At 38.1% G+C, this 25097-nt stretch overlaps 1 protein-coding gene and 1 non-coding gene across 2 annotated transcripts in view; one reads left to right on the top strand and one right to left on the bottom strand.

The window, feature by feature from the left end:
* The window catches only part of KIAA0825 (KIAA0825 ortholog), a 395065-nt gene that overhangs the window by 15658 nt on the left and 354310 nt on the right, over positions 1 to 25097 (top strand). The window contains exon 2 of the mRNA XM_068980982.1: positions 10828 to 10959. Within this exon, the coding sequence (XP_068837083.1) occupies positions 10829 to 10959 (131 nt within the window). The 5' untranslated portion in view covers position 10828. The remainder of the gene's footprint in view (positions 1 to 10827; positions 10960 to 25097) is intronic.
* TRNAC-ACA (transfer RNA cysteine (anticodon ACA)) lies at positions 7663 to 7735 on the bottom strand. The gene has a single exon. It is a non-coding gene; the product is annotated as a tRNA-Cys (tRNA).

Raw genomic sequence — 25097 nt, 5'->3', positions numbered from 1 at the left:
ATTCAGCAGTTCTAACTCTGACTACCTGGAGTTTGCACAGTCACAGCAAGTTAGTCTTTGTCCTACAAGACTGCCCCCATTTCAGATGTGAACAAGTGAGGTCTGCACTGGATATACCGGCTCTTCCTGACTGATACAAATTCAGGGGCTCCCACAGGTTCAGTAATTCATTTGAATGACTCACAGAACTCAAGAAGTAAGTACCATACTTATGATTACAGTTTTATTAAAAAGGATAAAACTCAATAATAGCCAAACGGAAGAGACACATAGGACGAAGTAATGAAGAGGGTAGGAGTAGCAAAAACCAAATACAAATTTCTTATTATGCCCCAAGATGTGAGTCTTGGAGACCAGATAGTGTTCCAGATTTAGGACACTGATACAGAAAGAAGGCGAAGTTACAGTGGTGACCATTTAATATATTAGCAGGAGAAAGGGTCAAAGTATTTGATGACCATTTAAAATAGAGGTCAGCAAACATTTTCTATTAAAGGCCAGATAGTAAATATTTCTTAGGGTTTGTGGATGACATATAGCTACCCTAGCATATTCTTTTTTTTGTTTTTAATTTTTACAACATGTTAGAAATGTAAAAGCCAGTCTCAGCTTGCAGGCCATAGGAAAGACAGACCATGCCATAGTTTTCTGACAATACTAGGCATGGGAGAGGGAGATTAGATAGGTGGTGACCCTATAACATGGGAAGAAAAGTCATTTAAGAAAAAGATTTTGAATTAAATTTTGGACATATTGAGTTTAAGAGATCTTTGAATCAGCAAAGTGCGTTGTCTAGTTCAAGTACTTGGATATGTGTGTGACCATTTTGGAGAGTTAGCGACATAACACTTGAGATAACAGATCACAGAGGTTATGAGAAGCATGCCGAGTAAGAAGAGAACCAATAATTCCAGCATGAGATGGATAAGAAGAGAAGCATAAGACAAAGTTCTGTGTTCCTCTTTCCAGGTCAGACAAGGGAAATAAGGAGAGTTGAGAATGCTATACAATGAAACTAATAGGAGGAGATTTTTGAGGTATGAGGAAAAAAATCCAATGAACAAAAATAAAACAAAATTGCTTAAATTAAAATAAATCTACAACAGTTAAATTACATTAAAAAAAAGTAATTGCTTTGAATGAAAATGCTCAAGGAAAGTGTTTAGAATGAGAAGCAGGTCTAGAAAGAAAACTGTGGTGAATATCAGTGTTCAACATCAGAGATGAGAGAGGAGCCAATCAAGATGTTTATTTGCTTAAATAAAAACTACTCTTGTTAATTTATACAAACAAAAAGAAGTGGCTGTTGGGCACTTAAGCAGGGAAAGGATTTATCATGAGTATCTCACAGAACCAAAAAGAAACTGTTTGAGCAATCAGTGAGTCAGAGGAGGAAAGGAACTGGGCAATTACAGGGGCCTCGGCCAAAATAATCCACTTACCTATGTACCCTCTCTTGGGAGGCTGGAAGTACTGTGATTGGTTTACTACCAGCGATTCCCTGTTCTGCCTTCATTCCAGATATCGTAATTCATTTAGTATGCACCTGATGGTTCAGCTTGCATCAGATTTCTAACCCTGAATCAATCAGTTATGGCCAGGAAAGTTGGGTCCTCTAGCATTGAAATGCACCACCATTGTATATCTGATAGTATATATGAGATAAAAAAAAGAAATGTGAGCTGGCCAGCTACCGAAGTGGGGACTCCTTTGAGGAGCCTCTGAATAAACGGTTTAAGAGACTAGAAGGGAACTAGGAAGGCATAATACTAAGGAAAATTGACAAGAAAGAAGACAGCTTTAAGAAAGAATAGCCGTCAGTACCAAGGAGTGCAGAGACTAAGTAAGAGAGGGACTGAAAAATATTTTGTCAATTTCATTATAAAGCCAGAGGCAGAAACCAGATTGCTCTGGGTCGAGAAGTGAGGGATAAAAACATAAGATTAAGATATATGGGCTGCTATTTTGAGATGCCAGGCTATGAAAGGAAGGGGATCTAAGGAGGGTTTTGTTGGTTTGAAACTTGAACATGTTTATAGTCAGCTGAAAGGGATATTGATGATGGTAGGAGTAGTTGATGGTAATTGATGGTGCAAAGCCCCGAAAAGTCATGAAAGGGTATTTTAATGGATGGATTTATTTATCAGATTGATTTAATTAATTATATTACCAAAATTTAGGAGAGTAGTATCACATTAATTTAACTAATCAATAATATTAACAGTTTAGGATAAATTCTTCAACTTCTAACTTCTTTAGAAGCACCCACTTCAATACAAAATGCATGCTAAGTTCAAAGCATTCTTGCCTAATTATTAAAATAGAGTTCCTTAAAAATATAATTGACATCTCATAAACTGCTTATTATCCCCATTTGCTACATAACACTCCTGCTTTTTTAAAAGTGCTTCAATGACTTAAACTTTCTAAGGCAGATGTACTGTTTTCCAAATTACTAAGGTTTTACTGTACTTGAAAATTCACAAGTTAATCATAACCCCATAATTTGTGACATTTAGTTCTAATCTCAAAATATATAATTTTATGATTTTTAAATCATGTGAAATATGAATTCCAAGCTATAAAAAATTATTTAAATTAAATTCATTTTCAATTATCTTGATTTTACTGTAGTATTAAAGCAAGAGATGCTAGGATTGCATGTTGAAAATTATAAAGAGTTCTCAAAATAAAAATATTTTCTGGAAAGAGAGGTGCACTGAAAAATATAGCAATGTCAATTTGGTGAGTAAAGCATATGACAATTAATTCTGTTTGCTTGTCAAGTTACAGTAGTGTATTCTGACTGATCCTGTCAATTTCTACTTCATACATACACATATATAAATTACTAATAGAGGAGTTAAAATGAAGTATTTTATATATTTTATCAAAGGGGATCTTAATAGCTATAATATGTTAATATGAGTACTTACTGGATGTATATCAATATTCTAGCTCATATAATTATGATAATCAGAACTTCCACAATAATTAGTAGAAAGCACAGCAGTCTGGGGAAGAGCTATATATAGCTGAGAGTTGCAAAAATAAATTGAAGAAAATAACAAGTTCATTTTTTCCTGTTATAAGACTTTAATGTATAAGGTATTTGAAATGATTATCAGCAAAAGGAGATCCATTTGAGTTGTTTCTCAGTCTTTGGGGAGGCCAAAACAGTAAAATTTCAACTCTCAATAATTGATGAAAAGAAATAAATTTTTGGCAACTCTGAAATATCACAGGGAAAGATCTAGCCTTAAAAAAATAGAACAAAAAATTGGAAATTACATAGGCTTCATAATGAATGAAATTTATAATTGTTCTATGGAAAGCTGTTAAATATATATGGCAAGTCGACATGTGTAAGATAAAAAGGTATGATTTTATACAGAGAGTTTAAAACATTGTGAATTAAGGACAGACAGCCTTCAAAGCAGTCTGAATCCCAGCTTTGCCACTTCCTGTATAAGCGATCTCAGGCAAGTCACCAACCTCTCTGTGCCCCAGTTTCTACATCTTTATTATGTAGATTATAATAGAACCTGGGCTTCCTTGATGGCTCAGTGGTAACGAATCTTCCTTCCAGTGCAAGAGATGTGAGTTCAATCCCTGGGTCATGATATAGGAGTCCCCTGGAGAAGGAAATGGCAACCCATTCAGTATTCTTGCCTGGGAAATCCCATGGACAAAGGAGCCTCTATAGTCCATGAGGTTGCAATAGAGTTCAGTACGATTTAGTAACCAAACAGCAAGTATAATATTACCTGTTACATGGGATTAAAGTCTTAGTCATTCAGTCGTGTCTGACTCTTTGTGACCCCCATAGACTGTAGACTGTCAGGCTCCTCTGTCCATGGGGATTCTCCAGGCAAGAATACTGAAGTGGGTTGCCATTTCCTTCTCCAGGGGATCTTTCTGACCCAGGGATCAAACCTAGGTCTCCTGCATTGCAGGGAGACTCCTTACTGTCTGAGCCACCCAGGGAAGTCACATAGGATTAAGACAAGAATTAAATGAGTAATTAGGACAATGCATGGCTCATATAAATGCTATGTAAGTTAGTTGTTATTATCTTTAATATATGTAGTCATTATACCTTTAATCCATGTCCCAATAAATGAGTTCACTGAACTACATAAAATTGTCAAGATTTAATAAAAGTTAAATTTTAAATTATATAATGTTGGCAGGATTTTGTGAATGATACAGGAAGACAACTTTCTGACTAGATGTGAATGGAAAAGTAAAAATGAACCAGGCCAGAAGAAAAGGCTGGTTCAGATTTAAGGATGATGGCCTGGTCAAAGTTTATTTTCACTTTGCTTCTTTATCAAATCAGCAAATTTAAGCCAAACAAGAATATAGTACAAATAATACAAAATATACCAAGGATACACGATGGCCATAAAGATATGATCCCTAACGTCTCCTTTTTCTTTGTGGAGGCATAACGCCCACAAGTCAGTTGGTCTCAGACATCTTTTGTTGTGTAAGGCTGTGTCAGTTCAGAGGAACCCAGAAACAGGGGCTGATTGCTTTTTTAGAATATTTTAGGGAGGTGCAGGTTATGAAATGGAACATCAGTACAGGGCATCTTCCTGTTATGGTGAAAGAAGGTCTTGCTGCTCACGTTTCCTTTTTTCACATAATATTTCTTGCTAAAGTTATAAATTCTGCTTTAGCTTTTCATGTAGTAGTCCTGGGGAAAGGGAAGAATTAAAACTAGCTCTGAAAGTCTGGGGTACAGAAAAAAATGATGGTATTGATGAATGAATGAAATAGTCCATAGGTAGAGTTAATTTGAAGGGTTCAGAAATATATCCTTATCCTACCATTTTTTAGAATACAGCAAATTTACGGCCGGAAGAAACCTCAGAGCCTAATAAATCCATTCACCTCATTTTATGAATGAGGAGCCTAAGCTTCATCCCTCTGGAAAGACTGAGTGATTCACCCAAAGTCACAGAGGCATTGGCTGACCAGGATCAGAAGTGAAGTCTATTGATTCCTTGTCAGTGATGTTTAGAGTTAAATGCTGTTTTATTACAGAACAACATTTCCAAACGTGTTGTTATATGTGGTACATAAAATTATTTTTAATTGATCAAGATATCCCACTTCCTTACTGTGCTATTTAATCGTGTCTGTTTTAGGCTAGATCATAATATAAAATGGTAAGGCTTCACATGAGCTAGAGCATGTGGATATATTAACTCCACAGTCTGCCCGTAGATACGAAAGCCATGTGACTCTGCTCCCTGCGGTTTCTCACAAGAGAAGAAATCACATGATCCAGATGTTTCCTTTACTAACTAAATTTCAGTGTGAATTTCTTCCCAAGGGTTGGTTTTTCTCTTTCGCTCCTTTTTGATTGTGTAGATCTTGAGGAGAATGGCAATCAGGATCTTCATTATTGAAGAAACCATAAAAAGATAACATAAGAACTCTAACCATTTTATGTGTTAAAATAAAGAAGACTCCTTAGGATAGAAAGGTATCATTTTAAAATGTGTTAAAGGACAAGTGAGAGTCCAAATTACTTTTGTGTGCTTTCTTTTGATCACATAAGGTATCGTTAGTTTTATTACTTTACTGTAATCTCTTCTGGCAGTGCTTATAATATTTTCATGTTTTATTATAGTCACGGTTCTTAGAAATTTTTAACTCAACTGTTTTAATTTGCCTATGGCTGAAATTTGACCTATAGATATTTGGCTTAGATATAATTCAACAAACATAACTCATCTTTAAAAGGCAATAATTAATATTATATCAGGTGCTAATACTTGTTTGAAATATTAAACAGTGGCCTTAGAAAGCATCGCTACGAACAAAGCTAGTAGAGGTGATGGAATTTCAGTTGAGCTGTTTCAAATCCTGAAAGATGATACTGTGAAAGTGCTGCACTCAATATGCCAGCAAATTTGGAAAACTCAGCAGTGGCCACAAGACTGGAAAAGGTCAGTTTTCATTCCAATTCCAAAGAAAGGAAATGCAAAAGAATGCTCAAACTACCGCACAATTGCACTCATCTCACACGCTAGTAAAGTAATGCTCAAGATTCTCCAAGCCAGGCTTCAGCAATACGTGAACCGTGAACTCCCTGATGTTCAAGCTGGTTTTAAAAAAGGCAGAGGAACCAGAGATCAAATTGCCAACATCCGCTTGATCATCAAAAAAGCAAGAGAGTTCCAGTAAAACATCTATTTCTGCTTTATTGACTATGCCAAAGCCTTTGACTGTGTGGATCACAAGAAACTGTGGAAAATTCTGAAAGAGATGGGAATACCAGAACACCTAACCTGCCTCTTGAGAAATCTGTATGCAGGTCAGGAAGCAACAGCTAGAACTGGACATGGAACAACAGACTGGTTCCAAATAGGAAAAGGAGTCCAGCAAGGCTGTATATTGTCACCCTGCTTATTTAACTTCTGTGCAGAGTACATCATGAGAAACGCTGGACTGGAAGAAACACAAGCTGGAATCAAGATTGCCGGGAGAAATATCAAGAACCTCAGATATGCAGATGACACCACCCTTATGGCAGAAAGTGAAGAGGAACTAAAAAGCCTCTTGATGAGAGTGAAAGAGGAGAGTGAAAGAGTTGGCTTAAAGCTAAACATTCAGAAAACAAAGATCATAGCATCTGGTCCCATCACTTCATGGGAAATAGATGAGGAAACAGTGGAAACAGTGTCAGACTTTGTTTTTGGGGGCTCCATAATCACTGCAGATGGTGATTGCAGCCATGAAATTAAAAGATGCTTACTCCTTGGAAGAAAAGTTATGACCAACCTAGATAGCATATTCAAAGCAGAGACATTACTTTGCCGACTAAGGTCCGTCTAGTCAAGGCTTTGGTTTTTCCAGTAGTCATGTATGGATGTGAGAGTTGGACTGTGAAGAAGGCTGAGCGCCGAAGAATTGATGCTTTTGAACTGTGGTGTTGGAGAAGACTCTTGAGAGTCCCTTGGACTGCAAGGAGATTTAACCAGTGCATTCTAAAGGAGATTCGCCCTGGGATTTCTTTGGAAGGAATGATGCTAAAGCTGAAACTCCAGTACTTTGGCCACCTCATGCAAATTGTTGACTCATTGGAAAAGACTCTGATGCTGGGAGGGATTGGGGGAGGAGGAGAAGGGGACGACCGAGGATGAGATGGCTGGATGGCATCACGGACTCGGTGGACGTGAGTCTGAGTGAACTCCGGGAGCTGGTGATGGACAGGGAGGCCTGGCATGCTGCGATACATGGGGTCGCAAAGAGTCGGACACGACTGAGTGACTGAACTGAACTGAACTGAACTGAAACAGTTCTTTTAATCTTATATATAAAGTGATTAGAAACATTATAGGAGAATGAACATTTATAAAGTGTTATTGAATGGAAATTTCAAAAACAAAGTTATTGTACTTTAAAAAGTTATCATCCTACCTTTAGTTAATCATAGATTAGAGTAAGAGACTTCATTCATTGTGTAAAATTACTGTTGTGTCCCTAATGACAATTTGTAGGAACATAAAGTGAAAGTGAACTCACTCAGTCAGTCGTGTCTGACTCTTTGCAGCCCCATGGACTGTAGCTTACCAGGCTCCTCCATCCATGGGATTTTCCAGGCAAGAGTATTGGAGTGGATTGCCATTTCCTTCTCCAGGGGATCTTCCTGACCCAGGGATCGAACCTGGGCCTCCTACATTGTAGGCAGACACTTTACCGTCTGAGCCACCAGGAAAGCCTCATAAACAGAACATAAACAGGAACATAAACAGAATATAAACCTGTATCTCTTGATCTATAACTTCATAACTCTTTCCTTTTTCCCCTTAATTTTTTTTTAAAGGTAATTCTATCTTTCTGAAGTACCGCTGAAGTATTTCCCAAATTACAATGGTCCCTCAATAGTTGACCTTCCTACTGTTGAAGTCATCGTTATCTTTTACTTAGAATGTAGCAGTGGGTTTTTCTACTGGCTCCTTTCTTACCATCTTATTACTGTTCCTTGAGAGGAAGAGACTGTTCAATCACTCTCTCTCTGCTCCTTCTTGCAGTGTCAGACACAGTGTATGCCCACCACAGACTACACGTGAGGAATTGGGAAGTTTGGTGTCTGCTCATACTCCTTCATTGCTTGTTTCTTTCTCATCACAGTCCCCTAGTCATCATTGCCATCCTAACAGGAAGACTTCTAAACCCAGGCTTTAGAGTGTCACCTGCCTGTGCTCTCCCTCCTTTATGTATTTCTCACGTTGGTCCTATTCATTCAGGTTAATTTCCTCATTAGTTACAGTTTGCCCATCAAGTTTTCATTTATCCAGTCACACAGCATCTTGAGCATCACTGCCTCTGTAAAGGTGACTCTCGGTTCTCTTGTCCTTCGTCACCTTGACACCTTAGCATACATATGGAAGCGTCACGCCTGTCTGTCGTATGACATCCCGAACCCTCCTCATTCTGGTACCACATCATTGTTATCAGAGGGCATTCCTCTCTAATGTCATTCCTTTATACAGTCTCTGTATATACTGATTAACTTTTCCACTGAGATTAAATAGGGCAAATCATGCAACCACGTAGATGGGAATCCTTCAGAATCCTGGTCACCAACCTCATTTGAAGATTAATGTGTTTCAGAACATGATAGTTTTACTCCAGAGCTGATTTCAGTGAAGGACAGAGCATACATATTCAATGCTGAAATCATACAAAACAACAGATTTTCTTTTAACAAGCATTTGTAAGCACAAATACAACAAAACAATACAAAAATTTTGATGAAATGGTCATAGTCAAGAGATCCTGAGGAATTAAGTAAGGTTTGAATCAGATTTTGAAAAAAATGATAATTATGCATGGCAGGAGAGAAGTGTTAAGATTGGGAGATATTTCAAATGAAGACATACAGGAAATGTAAAATAAGAGATTGTATACCTCCTGAGAGCAAGACTAATTTTTTTTAACCATTTTCCTAATTATGTATAAAATGATAATTACTTGTTGTAAAACAAAGGAAAATGCTGAATATGGAGAAGAAAATAAAAATCAACCATAGTCTATTCTGTCATCTAAGGATAACCATTTTAACATTTTGACTAATATCATTTCTATATTCTACAATGTTTTATATGCAGTAACCAATTGATTTCTCAACAAACCAGCAATCTCAAGTTTTAAAACCAGACAGGTCTGGGTTCAAACCCTACCGCTAACACTGGGTAGGTATGTAACATGGATCTCTTTGGGTTCCCTCCCCATAAATGAGGATAATAACTATTTTTAGAGTTATTATGAAGATTAAAGAAGGTGATATAAATAAAGTCCCTTATATGTAGTAGATATTCAGTATAGTATATCTGTACAGTAAATGTATAGCAAATTATATTACCAGTTTGCTATTATATTTAAGCTAAGTTAACACAGATTTTCTTTAGTTTTATGTGGAATCTGAAGTAATGAGTCTTTACAATACTGGCAAATTGGAGCAACTCTGAACAGAGTATTTATAATTTGTTTTATTACAGAGAAGCTGACTACAAACAAAACATTTTCCAAGTCTGAGTTCTCTACAAGAACCATCAGCCGTTCAAGTCTTTCCATTACAAAAGTGGAATTTTCTTTTCTTGGCAACACTTTTTGAATAACTCATCATCTGAAAAATTGATTACCAAAAAAGATTTTAAAATATACAAATATATAAACTGAATTCATTGTTAGTAATATTGGCTGTTGGATTTAAAAATGACTGTTGGGAGCTTCCCAGATGGCTCAGTGGTAAAGAATCCACCTGCCAATGCAGGAGACACAGGAGATGCAGGTTTGATTCTGGGTTGGGAAGATTTCCTGGAGTTGGAGATAGCAACCCACTCCAGTATTCTTTCCTGGAAAATTCCATGGACAGAGGAGCTTGGTGGATTATAGTCCATGGGGTCACAAAGAGTTGGAGAAGACTGAGTGACTGGGCACACAAGCACACACATTCTGGTAATAGTTGAGCTACTAGGAAGACAGGAAGATATCAAACTCATTGGTATATGGAAATATTGAGGTTTTGTTGTCCTAAAGCATAACTTCTGGTGGACATAGCATTACTTACCACTTAGCTTATAGTTTTGGGGATTTTTTTTTTCCTGATTTCAAATTAATGTTAATTATGGCATATTATATACCTATAATATAATTTGTTTTCAAATAAAAATTAAACCTTTTACTGAAAAATATTTTAAGATAGGAGAATCCAAGTGTATGAGGATTTTTTATATTTTAAAATGGTATATCCATGGTTATTCTGTATTTGGAACTAATTGAGTTTCAAATGATAAGTCTTGTGATGCTATGGACTGCTATATTGAAATGTTTTTGTTAAATGTTTTTCTCTTAAATTCTCTGAAGAAAAATAAAAGCTTTATTCCAAAACTACTTCTCTGAAGTGCAGGATAAGAACCTATGAGAAATCTTTAGCTGTTTCATTGTATGAGAAGAAATTACTTGTATTTATTAATAATTAAAATTTCAAAGCAGCTACCCTTGCTCACAGTGGTCTCTGAGGCTTCACGATATACTCTGCAGCTCTTGGTTACAGTGAGAAGCGGATGCTCAGGCAGTCTGTTTCTTTTCAGTTTTCAAACCATAGAGGTGTGAAAATTGGGTCACATCTCATGAAATTTAAATAACAAAACGGTCTACCCAGATTAATAATAATCCTACTTCTCCTGCTATATCTTGCCTATATATCAGAATTTAAATTTTGGGGTTAGTATCACAACTTGAGGGTTTTTTTTTTTTCCTTTCATTTTGGGGAAACTGACATTTTTTATTCTTATTCCTCAGGATGGATTGGGGAGATGAATATCCCCACAATTCTTTTGACCTACATTGTTTGTTAAATTCATTTCCTGGAGACTTGGAGTTTAAGCAGATCTTCAGTGACATTGATGAAAAGATAGAACAAAATGCTATAAGGTAAATATTGTTAATTTTGAAACAAGTTGGTTTCATGTTTCATTTACAAGAACTTTTATTTAGTCTACATTTAGTGTTTCCTGCTCTTAAGAAAATTTTAGGATTTAATTATCATTAACTTTCCTCAAAAAATTAATTAGACCCTTCCCTCTAGGATATAAGATGATTTTTCTTATCTGATTACTACTTTAAACAAGGCTAAAAAAAGGCTAAAAATACAGGCACTGCCTTCAAATAGATACAGTTTGTTGAACTACTGTTGTTGGGGAGGAAGAAATTTTCCTCTACCCTTCTAGGTTCTTTGCGTAGTCTAATAATTAAATTGAAATGAGACAGATGAACAGGAAAGACAAAAGTGTAATATCCTGTTTTGATGGGAGAGACTCAGAAAAACTGAGTAGATGGCCAAAGTGGCCAAAGTCCTCATCTTAAATACCATTCTCAGCTAAAGATGAAAGAGGTTGTTGAGGGTGGGGAGAATCAAGCATGGAAAGTTACCAGGAAAAGCATCATGAACAAGGGTGAGGTTGTTGCGCAGGCTTAAGTCAGTGCCTTCTCCACTGATAAGAGATTCGGTCATCCTCCTCTGCCTGGTATAGTGAAGGCGATACCTTTACAAATGGAGACTTTTTCTTTATGAATGTGAATGTTTCTAACAGAAGGGTAACTCCTACTTGGTTTTCAGATTACTTACTTTATGTGTTTCTTAGAAAACAGACAGCTTGGTATAATTTAATCTGCCAAAGAGGCATATTTTAGGGTGGCAAATTTTAGTCTCCTCAGTTCTGTTCAGTTCAGTTGCTCAGTCATGTCCGACTCTGCGACCCCATGGACTGCAGCACGCCAGGCCTCCCCGTGCATCACCAACTCCCAGAGCTTATTCAACTCATGTCCATCGTGTCAGTGATGCCATCCAACCATCTCATCCTTTATCATCCCCTTCTCCTCCTGCCTTCACTCTTTCCCAGCATCAAGGTCTTTTCAAATAAATCAGTTCTTTGCATCAGGTGGCCAAAGTATCCGAGTTTCAGCTTCAGCATCAGTCCTTCCAGTGAATATTCATGACTGATTTCCTTTAGGATGGACTGGTTGGATTTTCTTGCAGTCCAAGGGACTCTCAGGTCCATGTAGTCATAGCTGTGGTTTTTCCAGTAGTCATGTGTGGATGTGTGAATCTGAGCCAACTCTGGGAGATGGTGAAGGGCAGGAAAGCCTGGAGTGCTGCAGTCCACGGGGTCCCAAAAAGTCAGACACGACTTGGCAACTGAACAACAGCAGTGCTGTTCATGATTTCTTAGAGCTTGCCAGTATTGATGGCCTTCATTTTCATTAATATGTTTAAATATTATCATTTGATAGATAAGCATGGATATTAAAATTTTGAAATTAGATATTCAAAAAATGGTGGTGTAGGGTCATGGATTGCTTGAATTGCTGAAAGCAGAACATTAAATTATTTTTATGTAATGTTTGTCATATTAAGTCTCCGCACTTAATTGGTAGGCTAGCCAGTCCATCTATGTGAAGTTAGTCTTTATCACCTACTCCAAAATCAGTGTTACTGAATGTTGGAGGAGGGACTTCCCTGGTGGTCCATTGGTTAGCAACCTGCCCGCCAATGCAGGGGACACAGGTTCAGTCACTGATCTGGGAACTAGAACCCCACATGCCTTGTGGCAGGGAGGCCAGTGCACCACAAGTACTGAGCCAGTATACTCCAGAGCCTGTGAGCTGCAGCCACTAAAGCCCGTGTATTCTAGAGCCAGTGCTCCCCAAGATTAGTCACCAGAACGAGAACCCCATGTACTTCAACTAGAGAGTAGCCTCCACTTACCGCAACTAGAGAAAGCCCGTGTGCAGCAACAGAGAGCCCCGTGCTCTGCATCAAAGACCCAGCACAGCCAAAGATAAATGAATTACTTAAAAATAAACAAACAAACACTGGAGGAAGCAGGAACAGCTAAGCAGATTTCCACTAGTACATATTCTCTGATATAAAGGACTTTGTCTTCATATGTATTTGTGGACCCTAGGGTCAGTTCTGGAGAAGGCCATGGCACCCCACTCGAGTACTCTTGCCTGGAAAATCCCATGGGCAGAGGAGCCTGGTGGGCTGCAGTCCATGGGGTCGCGAGGAGTCGGACACGACTGGGCGACTTCACTTTCACTCTTCACTTTCATGCATTGGAGAAGGAAATGGCAACCCACTCCAGTGTTCTTGCCTGGAGACTCCCAGGGACGGGGGAGCCTGGTGGGCTGCCATCCATGGGGTCGCAAAGAGTCGGACACGACTGAAGCGACTTAGCAGCAGCAGTAGCAGCAGCAGAGTCAGTTCATTCACTGCAATCCTTTTGACCAAAGATTCTAATAATTCACCACATGTTGAAACCATGTAACTCAGATTCGGACTTGAACCCATGGTCTTTTAATTAGAATCACTCACCTGGTATCTGGACTTACTTGTCTCAGGGCGGAAGGAATTCAATGAGAGGCAAAGTGATAGGCAAGAAAGTAGGCTTATTAATATAGGACACTTGTTCAGAGAGTCATTTCCTAGGCAAGTTGATAAGAAGTCTAGGGGTCCCCAAGGAGAGAGGGGTCTGGAGGAAGAAAGGACAAACTTTTTTCCTTCTCTACATTCCTTAGGATTATATAGCAACAATGTATTATGCCTGAGGACAGTCTCTGGATTAAACCTTCTGGCTAATTCCGTTATCTTAAAATGTAAATTATGGGAGTAGGTCTGATGAGGTCTTTACAACCTCCAGACATTCTTTTGATTTACTGGAGAATATATAACTCCATTGTTAACACTAGCCAAGGGGGCACTCTTTCTGCCCATTCTGATGCCTATGTCAGAAGCTTTCTCTATCTCCTTTACACTTTAATAAAACTTTATTACACAAAAGCTCTGAGCGATCAAGCCTCGTCTCTGGCCCCGGATTGAATTCTTCTCCTCCGGGGGGCCAAGAATCCTGGCGTAGTGACTCAACAACAACCTTTCATTGTGAGAGATGCAAGCGGGCAGGCAAGGGGGCTCTGCCCTGAGGATTAAATGGGCTACATTTGTATAATCAAAGAAAAGTAGGGGAGGGGAGAAGGCTGCCTTTTCCCTTGTTCTTCTAGTAAACATCAGAAGTACATCACCTTTGTATCAGGTGGGAGAATGTTTGACCCTATGAGGTTAAACTAACTGTCATAGCAATTAGTTAAACCAGCAGAAGGATGGTAACATATCCTAAAATATGTAGAATCATCTCAGGTTTCTGTATCATGAGAGTCTCCTACTTTGGAATGTTGTCCTTCCTTTAAGTTCTTGTCCTTGGTCCTAAGTATCTTTTATCTTGCTGAACTCAACCAGCAGAATGCAGGCCTCTAATTTTGTTTCTTTCACTTAATGACCTGGGGCATATCGTGTGCTTTTATTTATCATTTTACAGTTAAGCAAGCCTGCTTCATGTACAACATTCTGATAGGTTTCTTAAGCAGTCGTTAACCTGCAGTGATCTCCCAAAGTCCTCTTGGTTTTCCTCTCTATCTGTAATCCCTCCTGGGACTTCCACAACTACCAGTGTAACTATGCTACTCTGTCCCTATCTGTGTAGGTTACAAATAGGCAAACCACAGTAAAAGTGTCTATTATCAAATGATGAATAGTGTTTCCTTTTTAAAAATTTAAAGTATAGTTATGTACTGTCAAAGAAACTGAACCGAGCAAGTGAAATTTTCCTGCAGTTTTTCCCTCATGTTTAATTTGAGAATACAGTTAACTTTTTATCATAACAATGGGCATAAATAACAAATTCAAAAAATAGCCTATACTCCAAAATTTTTTTTATAAAAAGCAAAAAAGTATCATATTGCTGAAGAATTAAAATTAAAATCTTCTCCCATTCTGGGAATCCTCTCCACAAAGGCTGAAGAGAAGGAAAACTCTTCTGTTATTCAACAGGCTTTAAATAAAAATGTCAGAAACATCCCAGGCGATCTGCTAAGAGATTGCAAAAGCAGAAAGGAATCACAGCCCTTTATATAGGCTAGTAGGTGCACCCATTTGGAGAAGGCAATGGCACCCCACTCCAGCACTCTTGCCTGGAAAATCCCATGGACGGAGGAGCCTGGGGGGCTGCAGTCCATGGGGTCTCTAAGAGTTGGACACGACTGAGCGACTTCACTTTCACTTTTCACTTTCATGCATTGGAGGAGGAAATGGCAACCCACTCCAGTGTTCTTGCCTGGAGAAACCCAGGGACGGGGGAGCCTGGTGGGCTGCCGTCTGTGGGGTCGCACAGAGTCGGACACGACTGAAGTGACTTAGCAGCAGCAGCAGCAGGTACACCCATTACATGTAATACATATTTTCATGAGAAACAATATCTGTTGTAGGAAAAAATGGGGTGCAGGAGGATAGTCATGTCCCCGGTCCCCAGAGAGTTCCAAGTCCTTGGGACAGCCCACCAAGTGAGAATCCTCGGCTTCGTGTAGGAAAGAATTCAAGAGTGAGCCGTAGTAAAGTGAAAGCAGGTTTATTTAGAGAGATAGACCCTCCATAGGCAGCGTGGGGTCTCTCAGAAGGCATACGCAGCCTTGATACATGAGGTAGTTCACTTTTACGGGCTGGGTAATTTCTTAGGCTAATGAGTGGGAGGATCATTACAAGTATTTTGAGGAAGGGGTAGATATTTCCAAGTATTGGGCCACCACCCACTTTTTGGTCTCTACGGTCACCTCGGAACTGTCATGGTGCCCATGGGTGAATCTTTCAGTGTGTGCTTATATATTACAATAAACACATAATGAGGCTCAAGGTCTACTGAAGTCGAATCTTCCACCATCTCGGGCCTAGCAGTTTCCAGCAGGTCTTTGTGGTCCCCTGTTTCTCTTAATGGTTGTTATCATTCTTTTAATGGTTGTGCCCTGCCTCCTTCCTTCCTGTTTCATAACCAGCCTTCAAATAGAATTGACAGCACAGTTCTTCACACGTGGTTCATCCTAACTTCACCATGGTTAAAAAGCACCTGTGTAAGCTAGTTGGCATCATCCTGAAGAGAAGCAAACTTCTCATGTCTTTATGATAAGAAACAGTTTTGCAGATTGAATCAAGGCACCCACTGACATTAGGCTGCTCCTTTTCACAGACACAGGGAGATAGTTATCTCCTTTGGTGTTTGTGTTTTGAAAGGATGGCTCCTAGTTTTTTGAGAAAGACAGTCCTGGCTGAGAAAGCTGACAAAAGATCTATCTAGTCTTCCAAGGGATACATTTCAGAGAGATGAAAAAGTACTTACATTTGCAGTTTCTAAGGTAAATAAGAAAAAGAAGGAGAGGGAAACCTTTTCCCTTATTTTCAACAGGGAGAATTAAGCTTCTTATTTTTAATTTGTAACTACCATTAATTTATATGTATATACATACATACCCATATAAGTATATATATCTTAAAAAGCGTAATATATCATTTTTAAAAAAGCATGTATATGTGACCTAATCACACTATAGAGAATATGTATTATAATTTATATTATATATGTGAATATAAAATCACTATATTAAACTTCAGTATAATTATGTATTTATCTAATTTATATATTCAATATTATATATGTGTATATTGATTGACACAGTTTCTCACCCAAAGGAACTTATAAATGAAATGAGTATGAGCTTAAATAGATTAATAAGTCACATCCTTATTCTAGAGAATTTTTTTTTCAGCAACTGATATTAAGAAAAGTTTTTTAATTGAAGTACAGTTGATTTACAACATTGTGATAGTTTCAGGTATATGGCAAAGTGATTCAGTTATACATATATCGAGAGAGATGATTATATTAAAACAAAATTTAAATATTTTCTAAAAAGTGACTTTCTTTGTTCATAATGGCCTTGCGGCTCCATCAGAACAAATCGCTGAGGGACTTCCCTTGTGGTCCAGTGGTTAAGACTACACTTCCACCTCAAGAGGCATGGGTTCCATCCCTGGTCAGAGAACCAAGATCCCACCTGCCGCAGGGCATGGCCAAAAAAAAAGACAAAATAAGAGATTAGAAACAAAACCAAGTCACTGAGCTCTGATGCTTTTATCATAGACAGTTTCATTTTTATTTGCTAAACCATCTACAGTTATTTCCTGTCCTACCTGGTCAATAAGAAATCATATTGAGAAGTAAAACAATGATTAAAATATTGTGCTTTGCCATCATAAATTGTCGTTTAGGTCAAAATTCAGATGTTAGTATTAAAAAGAAAATATGACATGGAGTATACAGATATAATTTTTAAATTAAAAATATTTTATTGCCCATATATTAAAACAAACCTAGAGTAAAACCACCTCAAGTGACCATTGATCTTCATGGGGGATAAAATAGGGAGAGCTGTACGTGCCGTGTGCTACATTTAGAATCGAGTCTATTTTTCATCAAATTCAATTATGTTTTTATTATACTCTAGAGAATAAACATAATAGTATAGGGTGTATATATTTTTAAAAAATAAAATACTGAATAATAACCACGTTTCAGAAGAGTGTAAATCATTTATGCACTCATTTATTGCCTCCTAACAGAATAGCTTTTAGAAAATTGTATGTCATGACGAATCAGTTATGCCACACTTACATTGCAGTAGTTGAATTACCCTTGGCATTTTTGTATTCTAACAGTTCTATTTATCTCTCAATGGTGTACACTGAATAAGTAATGAACATCCATATGATATGGCTTTTCCCAATACTTTTAAAGAAGAAAACATTAGTAATTCATTTTTAAATATGGTATTTTTCCTTACTCTTGAATTTTTAAAGTTGTGTTTCTAGCAGTGACCCTGAATTCTAAGTGTGAATTCCTTCCCTCTTCTTAATATCATCAGGTTTTATGAGCCACAGGGTGTTTTGCTTCCCAAAGCAGTGATTCACCAGAATGGACTAGAATGCCCAGAGGTCACTGAACCTTCACCTGCCCTTCAAGAGAGGCTGTCATTCTCCCAGACCATTTTCACTTTCACATCCTCATTTGCATTCAAGTCAGAGCTAGGTGACTCTTAGGTCTGACAGTGGAAATCAGTGACGGTGAATCACTTGCTTCTAACACATATCAGCGTTGGTAGCAGGAAGGTAAATAACCTGCCAAAGAGGGATACTGTGAATGCTGTATCCACAGACTCACCCCAGTAACTAAAAACCACACGTAGCACTAACATCTTTTTTGAGCTGAACAGAACTCTAATAAGTTAATAATAATAATAATTTAGCTTAACACAATATTGAGGCATTACAATGCCTTGGGCTTACAATACATCATGACTGATTTTTCTCCTCTTAATGTTCAGTTGATAGATATATCATTAAGAGTTTCTTTTGCCTTTCTGTTTCTTAACTATAGACAATATTTGTGTGTACCTCAGGATATAAGTTTTGCTGGCACTGTGCAGGGTTACTCCCCTCCCCCCCCCCTTTTTTTTTAAATCTAAGAAAGAACAAGAAGTACTCCTGTGGATAATATCACTGGTCTTGATCCAGGAGAGGTAGGGTCAGAGTGGTAGGGGAGGGTGTTAACTTTATATTGTGGCAGAACACTGGATAGATGGTTTCTATAAATTTAACCATGCTCTCTGTTTCAAGGTGGCATATTAGACCATTTTCTTCTCATCATGATCTGTCACTATTAGCTCCATTATTTAAAGTCTAGGATGTTCCAACTTCTTTCTCCAGAGTCCTGTATTGTATGCCCTCAAAGCTTTCATTAGACCTCTGCTTCAGGAGACTGAGATAAGTAGCATGAAATGTGGGATCAGTAGCTCTATCAGATGGTCATTAAGAGATTCTTTCAGGTAATGCATACATTTTAGGTGTTCAACAGGTTTTAAAAGTATAATCTTTACTTTTAGGTGAGTTAGCTTTACTTACTTTTAGCCAAACAGGCCTAAGACAATAAAGAATCACCGTTTAGGATATTCCAATAAGAAATATTATTGTATTATCTTTCCATGGGAAATAAGGAAAAGGAAGTAAGTGTCTTCTTGTCTATAAGCTGTTTTCATAGCAAAAGTGTGAATAATATTGTACTAAAAATGCAGACTTGATAAGGAGGTTGAGCCAGCAATAGTAGGCCACTCTTCCACAGGGAGGGTCAGAGTTAATGGTCGAGGGGGAAGTAACCCCCAGCCCTGAGATGCCAACCAGAGGTGCCCGGTGAAGCCAGCTCAGCTATGAGGACAAGCACAGGGGAGGGAAAGCTAGAAGGAGACTGGGCCCTGGTAAGGAGATGTAGCTTTTGTGGCTGGCCCCTCTTTCCTGCCAATGACTAATGCCTCGAGAGCTAACTCAACCCCAACAGCTTTCCCTGGAAAAGGGCCTCGTCAAGGATTTAGCAAAGTAAACACCTTGTTTTAAAAGGATCACTAACGCCACAGCTTTTGCTAATCAGTCTTTATTCTAGAATTATGACTAGGAATATCGTCTTATGGGACTTGGAAAGAAGTTGAGTTGGGGAGCCTGAAAGCTGGTCTTGTTATCGCCTTTATTTTTGCTTTAAAGGCTAACTGTTCTGCACTGTATTCTCATTGCCTAAAACAGTCCTGGCACAAAGTAGGCTAGAGGTTAGACATCTACTGTGCCATTCCAGTATTCTTGCCTGGAGAATCCCAGGAACAGAGGAGCCTAGTGGGCTGCCATCTATGGGGTTGCACAGAGTCGGACACGACTGAAGTGACTTAGCAGCAGCAGCAGTGTCTGCTTTAGCTAGTGTGACGTTAGATGAGTGGAATGGGATACAAGAAGCTATCATCAAGTGCTAGTTTTCTCTTCTGGTAAATAGTTTACATTATAAAATGATGCGTACTCAGGAAGAATTGCAGACAGTAGAGAAAGACAAATACAAGGAAAAGGTGTGTATGGAAGGGTAGAAATGAGGAAGTTTTCTAACTCCTCTGACCCTCCTCGTCTTGTTCCTCAGAGGTAACTTACACCAATGAATTATTGTAGAACTATCCAGAAATGTTTTTTATATATAGACATGTGCACCCAAAAATATATTCTCCTTTTTACACAGATGGGATTTGTGTGTGTACTTTACTTAGATTTTTTTAAATGTATTTTTAAAAATTTCTTCGTATACTAAGTCAATTCCCTCTTGATAAGCATTTACATTATTTGTAGTCTTTCTGCTGTTACTGCACACACACATGCATATGTGTGTCCTTCCTTCCTTAGGAAAGGTTATGTGATGGTTTCTTAGACGTTGTATAATTAGCTGTGATAAGATTGTTCTTGAGCAGGCCTTCCGCTGTCTTCTCTCCTATAAGCAGTGTATAAAACTCTATGTCTTGCCTCCTCACAGTGTGGCCATACGTATTAATTAAACCCTCAGTTTGTAACTTGCAGTCAAATCTGACTGGCTTAGTGACTGCATGTATCTGGGCAAAGAAGATAAAGATGTAGACTAGATGTGTTCCTGATACAGTCTGATTTTCATTATTATATATGTTCTCTTTCTCTTTTCTCTTTTCTCTTTCTCAGGAAGAGAACCAAGGCAATCATCCCAAAGTAAATGCTGGTGCAGATTTCTCACTTTTTCTCCGGTTTTCAGTTTGTGTGGTTTCACTGGGATAAGTCACATTCTGACTTTAGTAACTATGCTAAAATATGAAAGCTGGGAAACCTCCATAGATAAAAAAGAAAAGCCCATTAACTTACTCTTGCTTGTCATGGATGTTAAACTGCCATGTCCTAATACAGCTGTAGAACATTTCTGGGAAATGTTCTTTATATTGTTAACAGAGCCCTGTGCCACTTCCATGGAGCTCCTATTTACATTATGGGAAGGGATCCCAAGTCTTATGGTATATGGTATATGATGCCAGGCTCACTCCAGCAATGCCAGGACTACCCCACCATTGAATGGAAGTTGGAGGGTATTTCACAAGTGGTTGACTCTTTTGAAAGTGCATTAGATTTTTTTAGATGGGCGCTTGCCCTACACTGGTCTGAACTTTGCTGAAGCAATCTGGACCATTCTAAAGCCTCTGTAAACATTTGTGGTGAGGACTGGTGAGAATAACTCTGAACAAAAGGTGGATTGACAATAGATGGGACTCTTGGGAGGCTATTTATATAGTCCAGATGAGAGATGATAAGGTCCTGAGCCCCTTCTTTCACAATAGGAATGGAAAGGGGAAGATTCATTTGAGAAGATTTAAGGAGAGTGTTGTTAATAGGATTTGGGATCAAGGATGTTTTTTTCCCTGAGAGTACAGTTAAAACTTTTGAAAGAACTGAAACGTATCTGAAACAGAAAATAACTTAGCAAAAATATATAAATTTGCTACATTGCATTGAAATAGTTGTCTTATAAATTCTTTTCTCAGCCTTTTAAGAAACGATCTAAAAGTATCTTTGTCTCAGGAAAGTAAGTTTTCATTTCATGGCTGACTTACGGTTTATCAGTCTCTTCCCTATTAATTACCTGTTAATTCTGAGGAATTTTATTAATCTCCTTAGATGAGCTAGGTTTATCTAAAAGCCAGAAAATTCTTATTTACTTCACATCTAGTTCTTGGTGTTTTTAAATATATCATAGTATTGAAAAAACCTTTTCCTTAGACTGAATTTATGTTGGTAAAAAGTATAAACAAGAGCAACAAACATGTAAAAGCTTAAAAAAGCTTTTTAATGTTTCCATTTTCCATATTGTAGATACAGTCTTGAATCTCTGCCATGGCACCTCTACCCTGCTCTAAAAAATAAAAATTCCCACCCTTCTATGAAAGCACACCTCTGTGTCCTCTAAAACCTTTATATTGAAGAAGTTCTAATAATTTTTACTGGTAGAACATATTTTTTTTTCCCCTTTGAACTTTTTTGTGTGACTGAATAATAAAGACTATGAGTATTAAATCCTGAAAGAGTTTTTACAGTAAGCTTAAGCACCACGATTATAATTATTCTCTTTTTCTCAGTTCCTCTCCCTGTCCTCAACCGCACCACCCCCAATGTTAATCAGCTCTTGTGCAGTTATTGTTTAGTGATGTCTAGTTACAGAACATCTTTATCCTTTTGAAGTAAAATAGTGCATATATACATACACACATACTTACATGTGTAAACATGGTTGTGACCAAAATAATAATAATAATAACTTCATGTTTTTTATTGTCCAAATAAATAGAGTTTTAAAGTGACCCAGCCGTGAGATTAGATGATCAGCACTGAAATCTCAGGGGTCAGTATCAGGGACTTCTAAGCACAGTGATTTGGTTAGTTTTCTTAGAGCATCAAATCCCCGCATATAATCTCCTTTTCTACAGGAAGAAGCCTTTTCTGCACCCCCCCACCCCCCCGAGGCACACTGAGTGACTTACCCCCTATGTATTTCCCCTACTCAGCACTTCGTACACACACCTCTTATCAAGTCTTACTGAGTGTAGTTCTTCATTTACAGGCCTATCTCTCTCACTAGAAAGAATTCCTTTAGAGATGGGACCATGTCTTATTCATGTTTAGGTCCTTAGCATATATCACAGTACCTGCCACATATTCAGGATTCAGTTAATGTTTATCGGATATGCTTTCATTCAACAAGTAATTTTCCCACTCAAGGAACCTAGGATTGAATGTTGAATGAGAAAATTATATCCTTTAAAAAAAAAGCATGCTGTATGTTGCATCTTAGAAATGGTTTATAAATTGATTTATACACAGCCGCTCAGTAATGTATCCGCTTGCACACATCATTAACTTGGATAATTCAGAGTCATTATAATTAAAGCACATTGGGGTTCAGATTTATTAGGAAGTGTTGAGACATATGAAGAGGCATAGAGAATACTGTGATAAACATTCCTGTGCTCATGATGTAGTATAAGGAATAAAACCTTACCTCTACAGCTGAAACTTCTGTGCATTTCCCCAGTCTCACCCCACTCCCATCCCCACCCTGCATTTGGTGATATTGATCATTCCAGCACATTTCTTTTTTCTTTTAAAATGCATGTATATAAGTATGTATTTAAGATGTAAGACTTATGTATGTAAGACTTACCCTGGTGGCTCAAACGGTAAAGCGTCTGCCTACAATGCGGGAGACCCAGGTTCAATCCCTGGGTTGGGAAGATCTCCTGGAGAAGGGAATGGCAACCCACTCCAGTACTCTTGCCTGGAGGATCCCATGGACGGGGTCGCAAAGAGTCAGACACCACTGAGCGACTTCACTTCATGTATTTAGTATTAAAGTAGAGTTGATTTAAAATTCTTTATTTGTTTCAGGTGTATCACACAGTGATTCAACATTTTTATAGATTGTGCTCCGTTCTCTAGCACATTTCTTTATACTTTTACTATGTATGATTATAATCCTGAACACTGTGTATGATCACATGGCATGGTTTGTATTCATTTGTACCTTTTTTCCCATAAACCTTACTTTTGTTAGATTCATCCATGTTGATAAGTGTATTTCTAGTTCATTTTCATGACTGTGTTTCATGGGATAAATGTAATTATTTAACCATTCTCTCTACTGGTGGGCATTTAGGATATTTTCAGTGCTTTTAATATTACAAATAAAGTTAGGAATATGCTTTTAGAAAGTCTTTGCTAAACCAGCTAATGGTGTACATTTGGGAATTTAAACTATTTAGGACAGAGATTCTACATCGACATTAGACTTCTGACATTTTTGATCAACAAATGTGTTAATTGGATTTCTATTTGCTGAATTACCTTGGTTATAATCTCACAACTGACCTTGTTTCTAAAGACAATTAGAAGCAACTTAAGCAGAAAACAACTTCAGTTCAGTTCAGTTGCTCAGTTGTGTCCGACTCTTCGTGATCCCATGGACCGCAGCACACCAGGCCTCCCTGTCCATCACCAACTCCTGGAGTTTACTCAAACTCATGTCCATTGAGTCAGTGATGCCATCCAGCCATCTCATCCTCTGTTATCCCCTTCTCCTCCTGCCTTCAATCTTTCCCAGCATCAGGGTCTTTTCAAATGAGTCAGCTCTTCGCATCAGGTGGCTAAAGTATTGGAGTTTCAGCTTTAGCATCAGTCCTTCCAATGAACACCCAGGACTGATCTCCTTTAGGATGGACTGGTTGGATCTCCTTGCAGTCCAAGGGACTCTCAAGAGTCTTCTCAAACACCACAGTTCAAAAGCATCAATTCTTCGGCACTCAGCCTTCTTCACAGTCCAACTCTCACATCCATACACGACCACTGGAAAAATCATAGCCTTGAGTAGAAGGATCTTTGTTGACAAAGTAATATCTCTGCTTTTTAATATGCTGTTTAGGTTGGTCATAACTTTCCTTCCAAGGAGTAAGCGTCTTTGACTATCATGGCTGCAGTCACCATCTGCAGTGATTTTGGAGCCTAAAAAAATAAAGTCTGACACTGTTTCCCCATCTATTTGCCATGAAGTGATGGGACCGGATGCCATGATCTTCGTTTTCTGAATGTTGAGCTTTAAGCCAACTTTTTCACTCTTATCAAGAGGCTCTTTAGTTCTTCTTCACTTTCTGCCATAAGGGTGGTATCATCTGCATATCTGAGGTTCTTGATATTTCTCCCGGCAATCTTGATTCCAGCTTGTGCTTCCTCCAGCCCAGTGTTTCTCATGATGTACTCTGCGTATAAGTTAAATAAGCAGGGTGACAATATACAGCCTTGATGTACTCCTTTTCCTATTTGGAACCAATCTGTTGTTCCATGTCCAGTTCTAACTGTTGCTTCTTGACCTGCATACAGATTTCTCAGGAGGCAGGTCAGGTGGTCTGGTATTCCCATCTCTTTCAGAATTTTCCACAGTTTGTGGTGATCCACATAGTCCAAGGCTTTGTCATAGTCGATAAAGCAGAAATAGATGTTTTTCTGGAACTCTCTTACTTTTTTGATCATCCAGCGGATGTTGGCAATTTCATCTCTGGTTCCTATGCCTTTTCTAAAACCAGCTTAAACCAAAATAAAGACAAGTGTCATGTTATTTCTGAAAAACTAGATGAAGATCTTGCATCATTTAAGTCTATTGATATATAGACCTCATCCCAGCCAAGATTACCATCTCTATTACCATCTTCATAACATATATGAAAAATAATGTTACCTTTTAGGTGTTGAAAATGAATTTTTAAATTATTTT

Source organism: Capricornis sumatraensis, chromosome 9 (assembly GCF_032405125.1).
Source record: "Capricornis sumatraensis isolate serow.1 chromosome 9, serow.2, whole genome shotgun sequence".
NCBI lineage: Eukaryota > Metazoa > Chordata > Mammalia > Artiodactyla > Bovidae > Capricornis > Capricornis sumatraensis.
The sequence above is the reverse complement of the archived record's forward strand: the minus strand, read 5'-3'. Positions and strand labels throughout refer to the sequence as shown.